General features: G+C 42.8%; 1 protein-coding gene across 1 annotated transcript; it reads right to left on the bottom strand.

Moving 5' to 3' along the window:
- Positions 1 to 894: 894 nt before the first annotated feature.
- RBX1 (ring-box 1) lies at positions 895 to 11,679 on the bottom strand. The gene is made up of 5 exons (XM_062620450.1): positions 11,534 to 11,679; positions 9,405 to 9,483; positions 3,545 to 3,615; positions 2,165 to 2,250; positions 895 to 1,058 (listed from the first exon to the last, which is right to left on the bottom strand). The coding sequence occupies exons 1-5, from the start codon at positions 11,609 to 11,611 to the stop codon at positions 1,046 to 1,048; spliced, it is 327 nt and encodes a 108-aa protein (XP_062476434.1). The 5' UTR covers positions 11,612 to 11,679; the 3' UTR covers positions 895 to 1,045.
- Between the last annotated feature and the right edge of the window lie 3,985 nt (positions 11,680 to 15,664).

Below are 15,664 nucleotides of genomic sequence, written 5' to 3' on the forward strand. Positions count from 1 at the left end.
ATCAAACTTCCCATCCTCAATAACTAGCAAAAAAGTGGGGACCCAAAGGTGGCATCATGAACAGCCAATGAAAGAAATGCACTGCATCTATAGCTGCCAACACGAAGGGATGCAGCGTCTTGTAGCCAGAATAATTTATTGGGCATCATTTGGGTTCCTGGTATGTTAACATAGCGGCCAAAATTTGTTGCAGGGAGGAGGATACCAGACCACGTGGCAGAGGAGACACCAAACAAAACGTTATATAGCTTTCAGAGTAACAATGGTCAGTCAGTGAGAACTACAGCTTGGCCTGAACTAACTGGGAAAATACCAGTAGGAAGCAAACCAAGAATTAAGTCTGTTCAAATGCTTATTTTTTGCCTTCCAGCCAATCTAGCATGTGAATTTCCTGAGTTCACTTTCACCTGACACATGAAAGTGCTTTACGAGCCCTGATAAAAACTAACATGCAGTTAATGTCCCCCAAGCTAAACAGATGAAACGGGGAACAATTAGTGAAATTTTGCTTTCCAGGGGAGCTGCTTTGCTGAAAGCCAAGAGCAGAAGGGAGAGTAGTTTCTAATAATGACACAACCCCTAATTGTACAGCTCATCATTTCAGCTGAGCTGCAAGAAAGCGTGTCCACATGAAATGCTATTTGCATAAATCACACTTAGCCAGGCCAAGTCCTGCACCCATTGCAGTACACAGTGGAGATTAATGCTGACCTCAGTGAGCCAGAGGTGTGGCTCAACCTTGTGGAAGTAAGACCAAAACACCCAGTCAAAAATTTGGCATAGCAACAGGAAGGGCTACTTATCTTAAGATCTGCCTCACTTAAATCCCTGGTCTGCAGATAACTCTCCTCTCTCGTTCACTGACTGCCCACTCCTAACACAAGACAAAAGAACTTGACAGGAAGCTCCAGCAGGATTTTATTCAATACAACAAGACTGAAGAAGATTGGTGTACATTATTGATTTTTCAAGTTGCTAAAACAAACCCATAGTGACAAGAACAACTGAGGCTGATGACGTACGCAGCAGCGTGGCGACCATCTCTCTAGTGCCCGTACCTGCAAACAGACAATATGTTAATGCTTTTTAAGAAACCATGTTTCATACTAGTGCAGATTTATTCTCATTCTACCATGATGTAATTAATATGTAACCCAGAGGAAGGTGAAATGCTACGCTATGGAAACCTTCCAAAGTTCTCCATATTGCACTTCCCCCCAAAGTCTATCCAGACACTACGCAGAAGAAAGCCTGAGCAATCCACAATATTACATGCACAAGACCCTCGGTATCATCATCATTTGCCCTGAACCTCTTTTCAAATATATCCTGCATGAAAACAAGGCTAGAGCTTGTCATAGCCCCAGACATATTACTAAGCACCTGAAGACAACATTCATTCATGCCTCCATTCCTCATCATGCTGCCCATGCAGTATTAAGTCACCGGCCAGGCAACAGGGGCTCAGTTTTCACTACTTTGCTCAGTTAGGCAAACATCTTAACTTCTCTTGATGCACAATTACCTCTCAAAATACAATTATCCCTCAAAAACTTATCCATTGTTATTCTAACATCAGACCTTTGAAAAACACAAAACAAAACAAAGAATACAGAAATTACGAACAAATGGTCCAAGGCTGTAGCAATGGCTACATGGACATTTGATTTCCAGATGCTATTAAATCAGCTGTAGGAATCTCTAAGCCTAATAGAGTTATAAAACAAATCATCAAGATACAAAGGGACCCAATAAGATGTCTGGCACCTCAGCAGAAATGCTTTGGAACATAAGCAACTAAATTCAGGTCATTTTCTAAACCCAAGTTACTCATGTGGCAGCATAATATTCACCTGAGGCCCACTTTCAGTGAATTCCATTTCTTTCCTGCTCTCTATTCTTTAGAGAAAATGTCAATAGAAATCACTGCTTCCTACCAACTGCCACTTAACTTGCGGTGTTTGGGCCTCCTTCAGAGCTCATTTAGCATCAGATGACTAAGGAAAGGTCCTTATACAGCAAAGGTGGAGAAAAAAAAACCTTTCCCAACAGTAACTATGCCCTCAGACCCACAGATAAGAGACATTAATATCTGATATTGATAATTTCTATTAACAGAAGGATAATTGGATATTTCATCTTAAAATCTGTGCAGGATACCTACTTTTGGAACTCCCATTCCCTGTTGTCCAGCGGACATACTTGGCGAGTTTTGAGCCAGCGAGAGATGCAGTGGAAGTGGAAAGCATGCTGGAAGAGAAAGTTCACATCACTTCATAATACACAACCGTATCTCAATGTGAAAACTACCACTGAAAGCATTAGGGTAAGAAGAGAGTAGCAAGTGTTTGCAGACAAAGGTGAGGAGGACTAATCAACCAGCTCACTGGTAAACACCAAGGAACTTATCCAGGTTTTCAGAGAGGAAGGGAATATTAGTGAAATGAGAGCAGGGACCCTCTTCCACAGTGCACGCAGTGCTAACAGACTAACTTCTGAGGAAGGAAAGAACACAGAGTTTAGCAGCTGCTAAAATTGGCAGATCAGATGCTGATAAGAAGCATAATCAGAAAGACAAGAAAGAGGATTTCACAGTGAGTAGCAGGGACGATATGTATGTATATATGCTTAAGATTTCTGCCAGTCATCTGGAAAAACCAAAGCCCAAATTAAAAAGGAACTTACAAAATTAGAAGGGAAAACAGAATCTGTTTGTGTTCAGTAAAATAAGGTCACCCTTTTCCGTACCCCATACAGCTAGTTAAAAACAAGGTTCCACTTGTGGTAACTCTTGCACACAAAGACATAATTTTGACACTAGAATATCCTGACATGGTTAAAAAAATTGCTCTTGTCCTCTACAAACAGAATTACAACATTTATAATCCTGTTCAAGGCATTATCACACTGTGACTTGATCCCACAGCAGAGTGAGGATGGGACTGAGGAACAGGTAGTTATTTCATTATGGAAAATTTTACCTTCCAACTCAGGCCCAGGCTAGCTAAGAGATATGCAAGTCTGAGTTCACATGTTAGTGGGACCATGTATGAAGGAATGCATACAGCAAAAAATTGAAGAGCTGGAGATTATACACTAGAACCAATTTGATCTTTCTCCAAAACGGAAAGCAAATCACCTTCTTACCCCATACTGGCTCCTCGAATCAGATTGCACAAGGACAAATGAAGCATGCTGAGATCAAAAAAATCCTATTGCCAGGAAAAAAGAAGGCATAGTTCCTAGGCAGAACCTTGATCAGGAAAATCATGCTCAAAGATCCATTATTATTTTAAAATTAAAAAAAAAAGGCCTATTTTCCTCCCTTTTCTTCTGTGTCTTCTATATTACACCTCTCCAACTCTCACCTCTCCCCCACCTTCTCTCTCCTTTCTACACTCTACTAAAACATATGGTGTTTAAGGTTCTTTTTTTTCCTGGTGGATTATCTGAAACATTTTATAGAACTCATTTTGTCCCAAGTTGTGAAAAAAGGGGATAGCATCACCACACATGAGCTCCGCAACAGAACAGTCTTCCTTACATTGCAGACACCCCATGCAACTGTGCACTCTTCAGAGGTAGCTGATGCTTGGTTTGCTTGACATTCTATGCCTGTGAAAACAAAGATTAAAAACGCATATGCAGGAGTAGAAGATGGACATGGAACGCCAACTGGTAGATTCCTTCTCTTAACATAAACTTACTGTTTTGTCAGACATCATGTAATATTAGTTATATTTACAAATTAATTTGCACATGTAACCCTGGGGCTTGCCTGTCTTTTTTTCCTATAGTCTTGTGACAGGTAAGTACACACCAAAAACACACAGTAGGAAATACAGTTTACAAAATCATGTTTTGAAATTTTTATACCTTGGAATTGAGTACCCAGGAGGATCCCAAAAAGCATAAAGACTATTTATGGGTTTAGGTTGTGTTTTAGGGGTTTTGTATAAGGTGACATGGATGAAAAAGACAAGAGAAAGTGAGGAAAGAAGGAAAAACAGCACTGGGAAAATAAATCCAGTAGCCTGGTTCTCCATTCTAGGGCCTGAACAATTCACACTTCTGCTCCAGCTCAAGACAGAACTTCAAGAGAAAATAGGGATTACCAATTCCTCCCTCCACAGTCACCAGCACAAACGTACCAAACCAACATTTTATTAAAGGAAGTTTTAATAACTTCCTTAATAAATAGTTTTAATAAGTGTTAAAGGATGCTTTCTTTAAATGCCAAGGCCAAATTATTTAGAAAAGACCCATGCTAATAGCGTAGTAATTTTTAAAAACCCAGCTCAGAACTCAATACATGGGCTTGTTGCTGGCTTGTTTTGCAGATCTTGGCAAAGAAAATGGCTGAATGAGCTCCAATTGTCTCTTCACTGTTCGTGTGCCCAAATATGCACAGAGAAAAAGGAATTTGATTCACCAATTAAAGATTTAAAAACTTTAAAACCCCAAAGGTTTGGCTGAAAAATGTGATCTTTACTTGCTCTGTCCTTTCTTCATTTTTCACTCTCTTTCAGGTGTGGAGATGAACAAAATTAGAGAAAGGCCTGTTTTTCCATGAGATGTGAGAGAGATCAGTTAACCTTGGTAAGAAGGAACTACTGAAAACAAGACTGAGGTTTACAGAAACTCAGTAGCAATGACTATTCTGCAAGATTCAAATGAACCTGTTTTATTTATTTATACGTTTTATTTATTACGTTTTACATCAAGATACACATAGGTGGAAGTCCAAAGCTGGCCAGCCTATAGGAGAATAAAATCTAGCGCACCTGAAACATCTGAGGTCTTAATTCCTTAAACCCTCAGATTAAATATTTAGTATTTAATAAATATTAAAAATTACTTAAATATTACTTTATTTAAGTAATAAAACTAAATCTGGTTATGAAAATGGGAAATGCTCAAGAACCTTGAAGAACTTCAAATACTTTGGGCATTTGTTTAAAATTTGACACCCAAGATTGCCAAAATACTGTTACTGCAGTACAGACTTATGATCCTGCTGAGTATCATGGGGCATATGATAGTAAGTATTTGGCATGAGTCTGTACAGTAACAGAGAACAGAGAGAAGATGAGTAGTGGGAAAAGGAGAGGAAACTCATTTGAAGGAAGAAAATTTAACTCCCTCGCTCTCTAAGTGGCCCTAACCTGTGAGCTGTATGCTTTGGAACACAATATAGTTATTTTATTTTTTTAGGCTTTAATGGACTTTGTGACCAGGAGTGAGAGGGAAAAAAGGTGGTTTAGATAAGGAAGAAAAGCAGCACTGAAATTCATTTCAGCATTACTCAAACATTTGCCAAGAAGTAAATACAGTCCCAAAAGCTTAAGAGGACAGATGAACTTTTGCAAACATAGCCGAGGAGGAGTTCTCTGGTGGTGATGTAAGGCTCTTCCAACAAGACACCCAGATTTAACTCCCTCATCAAACAGGCTGGAGACTACCGCTGGCATCACTAAATCTGGCTGCCAAAAAAGGGCCTCCCAAAAGCTGAAGCACTTTTGAGTCTCCCACTTGCCTCATTTCAGAAAAGGACAGTATCTTAACACAGAAATGTAACAAATGATCAATTGCTGGCACAGAATGAAAGCTGCCAATTCTGGCTTTTGAAAGGAAGAGAAGCCATTTACTGCCTGCTGACCCAAAAGAAGTGGCAAAACAGTAACAGGTACTAGAGGAATACTGAAGAACTCTTCTGTTGCCTTGCTTTTGACAGAGTATTTGTAGGTGCAGGCAGAAAGATACAGCTAAAACCTGAAATACCTGTAAATAATTGTGAAAGATGCAACAGAAGCATTCCTACTCAGGGAGCTACAGGAATGCTTGTTATATAATGGCAAAGTCTGAATCTTGGCATCTATTAAGAACCACCCCTCTTCCTATACATTTTCTGTTGCAGAAATCTTCTGTATATCTAACAAGAAAAGTAACCCGAGATTTAAGTAGCCATAATGGCAAGTAAACAGAAGTACCTGTCTTTTATTCGCAGCTACAATAGCCCACTGCACTGGTAAATTTAATGGTAAAAGTTCTTCAAAGTGGCTTTCACTTGAGCAAATATAAGCAATGTATAGGCTTCCCTTTCTCTTTACATGTAGCCTTCTAAAACTATGTCATGAAGGGATCAACTTATTTGGGAGAAATAAATACACATAGCTTGGCTAATATGATACATCATGTACTCGCTCAGAAAACAGAGATAGAAAATACCAATACCAGGCAAATAAACTTCAAATACAATTCTACTTCTCCTGTGAGGCGTGGCTGAGGACTTTGGGTTTGTCTAGTTTGGAAAACAGGAGGCTGAGGGGCAACCTCGTTGTTCTCTACAGCTTCCTGAGAAGGGGAAGTGAAGAGGGAGGTGCTGAGCTCTTCTCCCTGATAACCAGTAATAGGATGCATGGGAATGGTTCAAAGCTGCATCAGGGGAGGTTTAGACTGGACATTAGGAAGCATTTCTCTACCAAGAAGGTAGTCAAACACTGAAACTAGCTTCCTATAGGTGGTGAATACCCCAAACCTCTAAGTGTTTAAGACATTTGGAAAATGCCCTTAACAACATGCTTTTGGTCAGCCCTGAATTGGTAAGGCAGTTGGACTGTAGGTCCCTTAGAACTGAAATAGTCTAGTCTATTCCCTCAAAATGCAAAATGAGCTCTTCAATTTAGTTTTTCAAACTTCTGAGGAACTTTGGAATTTTCCCCTTGCAATTCTCTCCAATTTCTTAAGAATTATCTGCAGATTTTACTAAGCCCTTACCCTAGGTTCCCCCTATCATACCATCATATGATTCCTTCTACTTATAAACCCCTTGTATGACACTCAGTATTTCCTGTTGGTATCACACTCCCAAAATACATGTACACTGCTATCATCTTCCACTCCTACTTGTGACTTAGGAAACTATATATACTTGGTTCTGTTCTTTTATTCTTCTCATAAATCCAAGCCCATTCTTATTACCAAATCATAATGTACATGCATGAGGCGAACTGCATGACACCTTAACATTGATGCCTGACTGTAATGTTAACAACCTTCCATTAGCATGGCTGACGCTACTTATCACTCTTTTAATGATTTCACTTTCAAAGTTTCTCTTCATCACTAGGAGGGAGACATTAGTATTCTGCATTTTATCAAATTGAATCTTGTGTTGTTCTTCCCTGCACATTCTATTAATTTTTCCTCAATTTCCCATTACTTCACATCTTGTGTTTGAAAATCTAATTAAAGCGCTGTTTAACAACATTAATGGTCTGTAACAAGGAAGTAAGTAAATCTAGAGCCAACACTGATCTCGGAACACCAATTTAGATACCCCTTCTACTCTGTATACTGTCAATTGTGGTCTGCCATTTGCAGTCCAGGCTTTTTCTAACATTGCTCATACCCAAACTAGTAACATGTTATGCTTGAGCAACAAAAAAAAGAGGGGGGGAAGGAAATCTACCTACATCCTCTTCCTTCACTGTTTTGCCTAGCCTACCTATACACTCTCAACCCCACCCTCATTTTGGTAGTATCTGTTTTTTCCTTTTCCAGCCCCCAAGAACTGACACAAGAAATTCACTACTGGAAAATAACATCGATCCACTCTCCTTCCAGTTCCTCCACACCTTGCCTTCATCTCCATGCCCTATCTGCTGTTTATAAAAAAATAACAAATATTTGAGACTCTATTTATTCTGTCATGGGAGGCACTATTAATTTTGAGGCAGATTCATAAAATGAAACATACCAGCATCCACTATCCTCTTGTCATGAACAATTACCTTGAATTACAGGATTTTATATATTCATTCTATACATTTGGAAATTCTGTGGATGTAACTTATATCCTAACAAGTGTTTAAAATTCCATTTGCCTGTCAGTGACATGCTTTCCTCTCAAAATATATCATAAATCTGAGACACTAACTAGTAGCCAAGTGTCCACCTCCTTTTGAAACTACTTTTCAAGATGGTACAGGCTAGAGGTACTTAAAAAGAAAATCTTTACATCAAAGAACATCAGCATATTTCATAACCCCTATTCTCACTTGTTTCTCTTTAGTGTTGTCATTCCGTTTCTAATAACCAGCAATGAACTGAGGCATGGAAAGGCATTAGTTGGCTCAAAATACAAACGTATCTGTCCCAAAGCAAAGATGCGTAACCCATTTTCAGTCTTGTGTGTCACAATGTGTTTTCTATTAAAAAAAAACCCAAACAACAAAAAACCAAACAAAGAACAAAAACTTATGAAAGTAGTATTGTAATTATTATTTACACATGATGTGAAACCAGGTCCATCTCTCACTAGTTGTTACCATAAACTTCAGGTCTCATTTTTCTGAAACGATTCATTTTCAGATAGGCTCACTGACAGTAAATCGCTACGATCAGTAGTTCCAAGGTGCAACAAAACTATCACAATCAGATCATGACAGGCCATTCCCAAGCACTGTAGCTGTACATGCTCCAGTTTAGGAGGGCTCCACAATCCTCACATTCTAGTAATAAAGGCAAATAAGGCAAACTGCTACCTGAGGTATACTAAAAGGTCTTCTGTCCCTCATGACTGAAACAAGATGAACAGTTACGGTGCCAGCAGTACCTTGTCGTTTTTGAGAAAAAAACAAAATGTTTTTGTACTCATTATCAATCCTTTAAGGGACTGAAACCAGTGACTTTATACATGCACACCTATTTCATGACAGAAATTTGTATATGTAATTCCATTATCTCTTTATTTTCCTACATAGCAAGCCTATATATGCTAGTTGAACCATCAAAATTTTACAGAAAACAAAATCAAACCAATACTAGCAATACTATTTTTTTAAATTATTATTTAGGCATTATTTAGACTCTCCTTTGTAACAGAACAATTCTCTAGGTGGCTACAGGGTTCCCCACAATACAATATGAACTAACTTATTTATGCAAAGTAGTTTTTGTAGAATGAGGAGTCAGATGAAGTCACTGGTCCAAAGCCTTTCCCGGCCAGACACAGAGTGTTAAAAGATTTCACCCTGATGAGTGTCATCAAAAAGTGGATACCTATATCAACATGACCGACTGCAAAATCTAATACCTCTCTTTGTGAGCAATACCCCAAACAATTTCAGTTCTTTCTGGCTCTTTACTCCTTTTCCTTTGTTGTATCCCAAATACACTCAGCAACATCACATCATCTATAGCTGTGATACTTTTTACAAGAAAAGCAGTATAGTTGACAGGGTCACAAAAACAGATTATAGGACTTCACCATTACATAAAATAGAGGTTAGTATTTGCATTGTGAAGACTTATTTCCTAATTGAAAGCTGCATGTGCTGAATTTTCAGCTGTGCATCACATACAAGTCAAAACTGCCAGTGTCTTCCCCACCATTTACTTACATAGATCCATAATATGGTTTCTGCAAATGGCACAGTTATCAACCACAATGTCCCATGCCCACAGAGCTACTGCATTCCACTAGAGAGAAGGGGAGGAAAAAGAAAAACATAGTTTTGACTGAATTTACAGCACAGTTGTTTCTCAAAATCACATGTATTTTTTAAATGGAAAAGCTGGGATATTTAAAAAAGATACATTAGAAGTCCAGAGTAATTCTTTATCATGGGTTCAGATTACTAGAAAGCAGTAGTACACTCCTCTCACATACCTCCCAGAATCAATGTCCCCTTCCAACTTCAGATACAAGGTAACTCTCATAGTCCCCTTTTTTGTTAAACAAATGCAAACATCTGCATTTCTATTCAAGATCCAGAGGCAAGGCTGCAGCTCAAGCCATGGCTCCCAATTCTGATGGAAAGGACAGTGCCTTAGAGAAAATCCAGTTCAGGTGCTATTTTAAAAGGAATTTCCATTATTTGCAGCAGTTCTTCTAGTGATCACCTCCCTCAGAGCAGCTGGGGTCAAGAACTAAAATCATCACTAATGCTACACTTTCACTGACTCCTGAACAATATCTCCTCTGTTCCATGCTACAAATTTCCATGGCAATTTTAGAAAACTGATTCAGAATGAGGACTTTAAGATAAGCTATGCAGAAAAGCACAGTGCCTTTTCATTCCTCTGCACAACCCCCCCCAGTAATCAGGTCTTTTGTAAATGTATGAAAAAGGTGGAGTTGCCTTCAGCATTCAAAGCAAATCATATTGGTAGCCAGGATAATCTTCATTTACTATGTAAGAAATCTAGATATTTTGTTTCCTTCCATTTTTTTTTTCAGTATATGATTGCATTGACGCTACTACAGTAAATCTTCTCTACCACGTTCAGTTTCTGTTTTAACATTCTCATTGCTTCTCCTCAGTTTGGGACTGAAGGAGAAACGTAGACTGCCAAATATTGATAAGCAGTAACAATTTGGATCAGTACTTCAATATTTCATTAGTGCCAATATAAAAAGCCACCAGAATACTACTACATCATTTAGGAAATGGGTCAGTAATGATCTGATTCCCCCCCACCTTCCAACTTCAAGTCTAGCCAACCTCCTGGGTCTCAAGGACTTCATCCACATCCCAAGGCAGTTAGGACGAAACTTCCCATCACCCTTCTCTCTCCCACACTCTCAGCAGATTTCATGACCCATCATAATCTACTCCTACAACCAGAGCCACACACACAACAAACTTCAAGCTGGTACCTTGCTGGGGAGGATAAATGCCACTGACACATAAAAGGTGCCGCTTCCTGCTCCTCTCACGTGCCCCTATTTCCTAAGGACAAGCAATCACGTCACCCAGCCACCTCCTTCAGCATAAAGCTGCAGCTCTGTACAGAGGCTTCCACCACCAGTGACGACAGCTGCATTTCAAACAAAGCACAGAGCACTGGAAATGTTTCCTGATAGCCAGCCCAGGAGTTATTTTCCGTCAAATTCTACCTCAGCACAAGCTCACACAGCCTCCCCACCCCCTCTGCTCCCTCCTGCAACAGGCTGGGGCTACTATCACCATCCACCTGACAAACTGGTGGGTGACAGCAGACCGTTTGCTGACTACACACACGATGTTACGGCTCGATTTAAAGAATAAGAAAATAAAAAAGAGAAACATGAATTTGCGCATGGCGTCTTAACGCAGCACACGGTGCGGCGGGGCCGGGGCTGAGGAGGAGGAGGCGGCAGCAGCACTGCACCACTGCTCCTGGGCCCGAGCTGCTCAGAGAGGGCGCAGGCGGCCGAGCCCCGGCAGAGCTGCAGCACTCGGCCCTCGAAACCCTCTGACAGAGACAGCCCTTCCAGACCTCCCGCCGGCCGCGCCCGCTGATTGGCCAGGCTCCGCTCCACGTGCGGCTGCCCGCCTCAACTATTGGCCCGCGTTCACGGCAAGGCTTCCCGCAGGCACCACCCCACCCCTACCCTCCCCTCCCGCCGCGCCGGTGCGGAACGGAGAGCCCGGCTCCGTGAGGGGAGCAGGAAGGGGTCCTCTCCCCCGCCCCGCTCGGCTCGGCGCCACCAGGCCGGCCCTTGCCCCCCGCTCCCTCCCTCGAGGAGCCTGCCGGCGGTCCTCACTTTCTTCACTTCGAAGCGCTTCTTGCCCGCCCCGCTGTTGGTGCCGCTAGGGGTGTCCACATCCATCGCGGCCGCCATTTTTGGTGCGTGAGCCGACCGTCCTGCCCTGCGCGCATGCGCGGAGCGGGGAGGGGCGGGGGGGGAGAGCGGAAGGGGGTGGGCGGGGCCACCCCGCGGCACGCCCTCCGCCAACAGGTGCTACTTGTCACGTGACTGTCGCGCTTAAAGGCGCCGGCCAGGGCGGGGTGGCGCAGTTACCTCATCCTGCGCCATGCGAGGGGGGGAAGCGTCGCGGTGGTTGGGGACAGGGGCGCAGACACCGACTCACGGGGCGGTGGACAGGCGGTGGTGTGGGACCGAGCCCACCTGCGGCTGTTAGTGACTCCTACGCGCCTCCCTGCCCGAGGGATCGCCTCTGAGTACAACCCCAGGCCGTGCTTTGCCCTCTCGGGGTCTCATTCCTCACTAAAATCACCTGGGAGTTGTCCCTGTGCCCTCGTATGAAGGGCTTCAGCCCTGAATAAGCGTTCAGTTTGTTTTATTACATTTAAACTGGTGTCCAGCAAGTGCAGACCGAGGAAGGGTCATTGGTGTTAACTGCTGTAGCCATTCTATTCACTATCAGTCCGTTTATTATTTTTAAATGAAACTTTAGGTTGCTAGATGGAACTCACAGTGTTCAGACTACTCGTTTTGCACGCAAATTAGGCTAACAATAGTTATAACTAACATGGGATTTACTTGCAGCTGCCTGAGCCCTGCCTATTCTGTTGCAGAGATAGATACAGGCATGGAAGTTAGTATTGGGAGGTTCCTCTCTCCATCAGCACAGTTCAGAGTACTTCTTTGAGGGGGTCAGTACCAGTATTCCCCAAGATATGGAAGCTGGGGGGAAGATATCTCCCTAGCATACCTTGAAATGTCACCAGCTTTGCACATCCTGGTAGACATGCTCTCTCTGGAGAGTCAAGCCTTTAAATCAGTTTGTACACCACATTGCTGCATGCACGTGAGAAGGAGGAGGTAGTAGAGAAAAGCAGAGAAAGGGCGTTCTCCTGCATATAAACAGGGAAGCAATATCTGTACTGTACATGTTGCAGGCGTTTGGGACAAAAAGCACTGTTCTGGTCTGACTCCACCATATCCGCCTTGTTGTATGCACACAGCCTTTACCAGAGATCTAGTGCTTGCTGGGATGGGATGTCTGGCAATCTCCAAATAAATTTTAACCTCAAGTAGGGACCTGTGGTAAGCACAAGGTGATGCTGCCATTGGATGTGTTGGGGTAATTTTCAGTGGGGTTCATATTTAGAATCATAGAATAGTTAGGGTTGGAAAGGACCTTAAGATCACCAAGTTCCAGCCCCCCTGCCATGGGCAGGGACACCTCACACTAAACCGTATCACCCAAGGCCTCGTCCAACCTGGTCTTGAACACTGCCAGGGATGGAGCATTCACAACCTCCCTGGGCAACCTATTCCAGTGCCTCACCACCCTAACAGGAAAGAATTTCCTCCTTATGTCCAACCTAAACTTCCCCCGTTTAAGTTTTAACCCATTACCCCTTGTAGGGGTATCACTACAGTTCCTCATGAAGAGTCCCTCCCCAGCATCCCTATAGGCCGCCTTCAGATACTGTAAGACTGCTATGAGGTCTCCATGCAGCCTTCTCCAGGCTGAACAGCCCCAACTTTCTCAGCCTATCTTCATACAGGAGGTGCTCCAGTCCCCTGATCATCCTAGTGACCCTTCTCTGGACTTGTTCCAACAGTTCCATGTCCTTTTTATGTTGAGGACACCAGAACTGCACACAGTACTCCAAGTGAGGTCTCACAAGGGCAGAGTAGAGGGGCAGGATCACCTCCTTCGACCTGCTGGTCACGCTCCTTTTGATGCAGCCCAGGATACAGTTGGCTTTCTGGGCTGCAAGCACACACTGCCTGCTCATGTTCATTTTCTCATCAGCCAACACCTCCAAGTCCTTCTCTGCAGGGCTGCTCTGAATCTCTTCTTAGTCCAACCTTTAACTCTTGTGCCTTGAATGAAGCACATAACTAAATGTGTGCAGTGTCAGGCTGAGCCTGAAAGTTACATATGCAGAGTAAAGGTAAGTCTGAAGAAGAAAAATGCCATCTGTCAACTATACACCTTGTAGTTATCAACGTGGAAATCTCCCATTTCACCTAACTGCCCTTTTCCCCAGATGCTGCCCAGTTGTGGTGCATATCTTACTGCTGTCAATGAAATGAAGCTGTAAAGATTCAGGGTTTTGTCCTGTTGCTCCTTATTCAGGACTGTAGTGTGAAGGCCATTGCAAAGGAATATCTTAAAAATGGGATGTGGGTGCTTACCCCTAAGTCTGTATGGTAATGACCCCAGTAGGACACTAGTCAGCAGGAATCCAGGATGGTAAACAAACATGTAGAGCAGGGCAGGTGCATACCAGAGAAATGTTAACCTTCATTTTTACTTAAACGACTACTGTGATGAAAATTATAGTCTTCCCACCTCAGCTGATGTCACCACGAGGAGATGGTTACCAATGGGTAAAAGCCATGTAGCCAGCAATCATGTGGTCTGGATTGATCTTCCTGTATCTGGCAGCAAAAGGAGTATAGCAATGCAGATCTTGCTAAAAAGGTGGAGGTGCTTTCAGGAAAGAAATAGACATGATGCAGAACAGAACCTATACCTGCGTGCTTATTTAGTTAATATTTACTGATTTGCTGACAATGGGAAGAACATTAAGAGAACTTCAGTGTGCTTCACTGAGTGAAATCAGTGATGGTATTCCCCAACAGTCCTGCACATCATAAAAAGGTCTAAGTTATCCAGTTTACTGCACACAAAATACCTGTTTTCTGTCGATTTTAGTGCCTCCTCCCATCTCCTCCTAGGAAAAATGCAGCCCCTCAGACCTGTTTTCCCCCTGCTATATGTTACAGAGAAGTGTCAGTGACTGCTGCAGAAAGAAAGGCTGTGGATTTGAAAAGCATCAGCCTCAAAAGAAATACAACACTGTGGTCCAAATTACCAGGGATGCTTTGAAGAATGGATCATTTTTCAAATCACTGGGACATGCAGGGAAAAAAAGAAGAGACTGCCAAGCTGAAAAGGCAGGGAGACAGAGAGCTGAGGTGACACATGACAACTGCTCTGAATATCGTTAGTCCCAATTAAAATGAGACAAACTCCTCCCAGTTGTCACAAACCATTCCAACAGGTAAGGCACCAACAACCTGGTGACTAGTGCAGTTACCTTCCAAACCCAGTCTCTCATTTTGGTTGTTGCCCTTCTCCTTTATATTCATTCTGTTGTCTTTTGTGTTTTTTTTTTTCTGCAGCCAATTATTTTCTTACATGGGATTTATCCCCATATGACTGCCTTTCTCTCCACCCCCATGCGTTCACCCTTTGAACCTGTGTGCCTGACTGGAGTGCTGTGTAACTGCTAGTGGAGTGGCAGCTGCTGGCAGCCCTGGCTCTCCATGACTACACCTACATGGGGACCAGGTAGAAGGCCTTGCAGCAGTGGTACTGACAAAACTCGTTCCTCCAAGTCACCAGAACAGAGGGATCCATGCAGCAGCAGTGTGGATCCATCTATCCCAGAACTATCCAGATCAGAAGGAAAATGCACACAGGACAGGTTGCTTTGCTTTCCAGTCTTCGCTGCCTGAGCCTTTTGCATTTGGCTTCCCAGCCCCTCAGACAAGATGAGCATCCTCTGTTACCACCACTTGTCCTCAGTGCACACACCAATGCCACAGGATCTCTCTGGGACATGAGGGTCACTCTCGGGAACGAAACTGTTCTGAAAGAGAGGAGAAAATTTCAACACTTTCAGACACTCTTTAGAGAAAGTTGCCTTTTCTGTACAGTCACGAGTGTAGGGATGGGCCTTCCAAGACTGCCAGGAGCAAAGAGTGGGGAGAAAAAATGGGAGGTGGCCCCTTTCTAAGTGCTTGCAAACCTCAGGTTTTTCTGTTGCCTTTCTGTGCTTCACCATCTCAGTGCTGCCTGCTTAAGGCGTGGTTTCAATGGTGCCCTAAGCAGCGTCAAGCAGGAATTACCTGGTATATGAGACTAGTTCCCCTTCAGTGGTTATAAAGCAAGGAGTAAAACTCAAG

Source organism: Pezoporus occidentalis, unplaced genomic scaffold (assembly GCF_034315485.1).
Source record: "Pezoporus occidentalis ecotype Australia unplaced genomic scaffold, CSIRO_AGI_Poc_V1 ctg221, whole genome shotgun sequence".
NCBI lineage: Eukaryota > Metazoa > Chordata > Aves > Psittaciformes > Psittacidae > Pezoporus > Pezoporus occidentalis.

What these genes read in the sequence shown, in the direction of transcription:
- RBX1 (XM_062620450.1), bottom strand. Translation starts at nt 11,611, where the DNA reads ATGGCGGCCGCGATGGATGTGGACACCCCTAGCGGCACCAACAGCGGG. An exon ending in AGCGCTTCGAAGTGAAGAAA is followed by an intron (nt 9,484 to 11,533) that starts GTGAGGACCGCC and finishes CCTTCTCTCTAG; the next exon opens with TGGAATGCAGTAGCTCTGTG. An exon ending in AAACCATATTATGGATCTAT is followed by an intron (nt 3,616 to 9,404) that starts GTAAGTAAATGG and finishes TTGTTTTCACAG; the next exon opens with GCATAGAATGTCAAGCAAAC.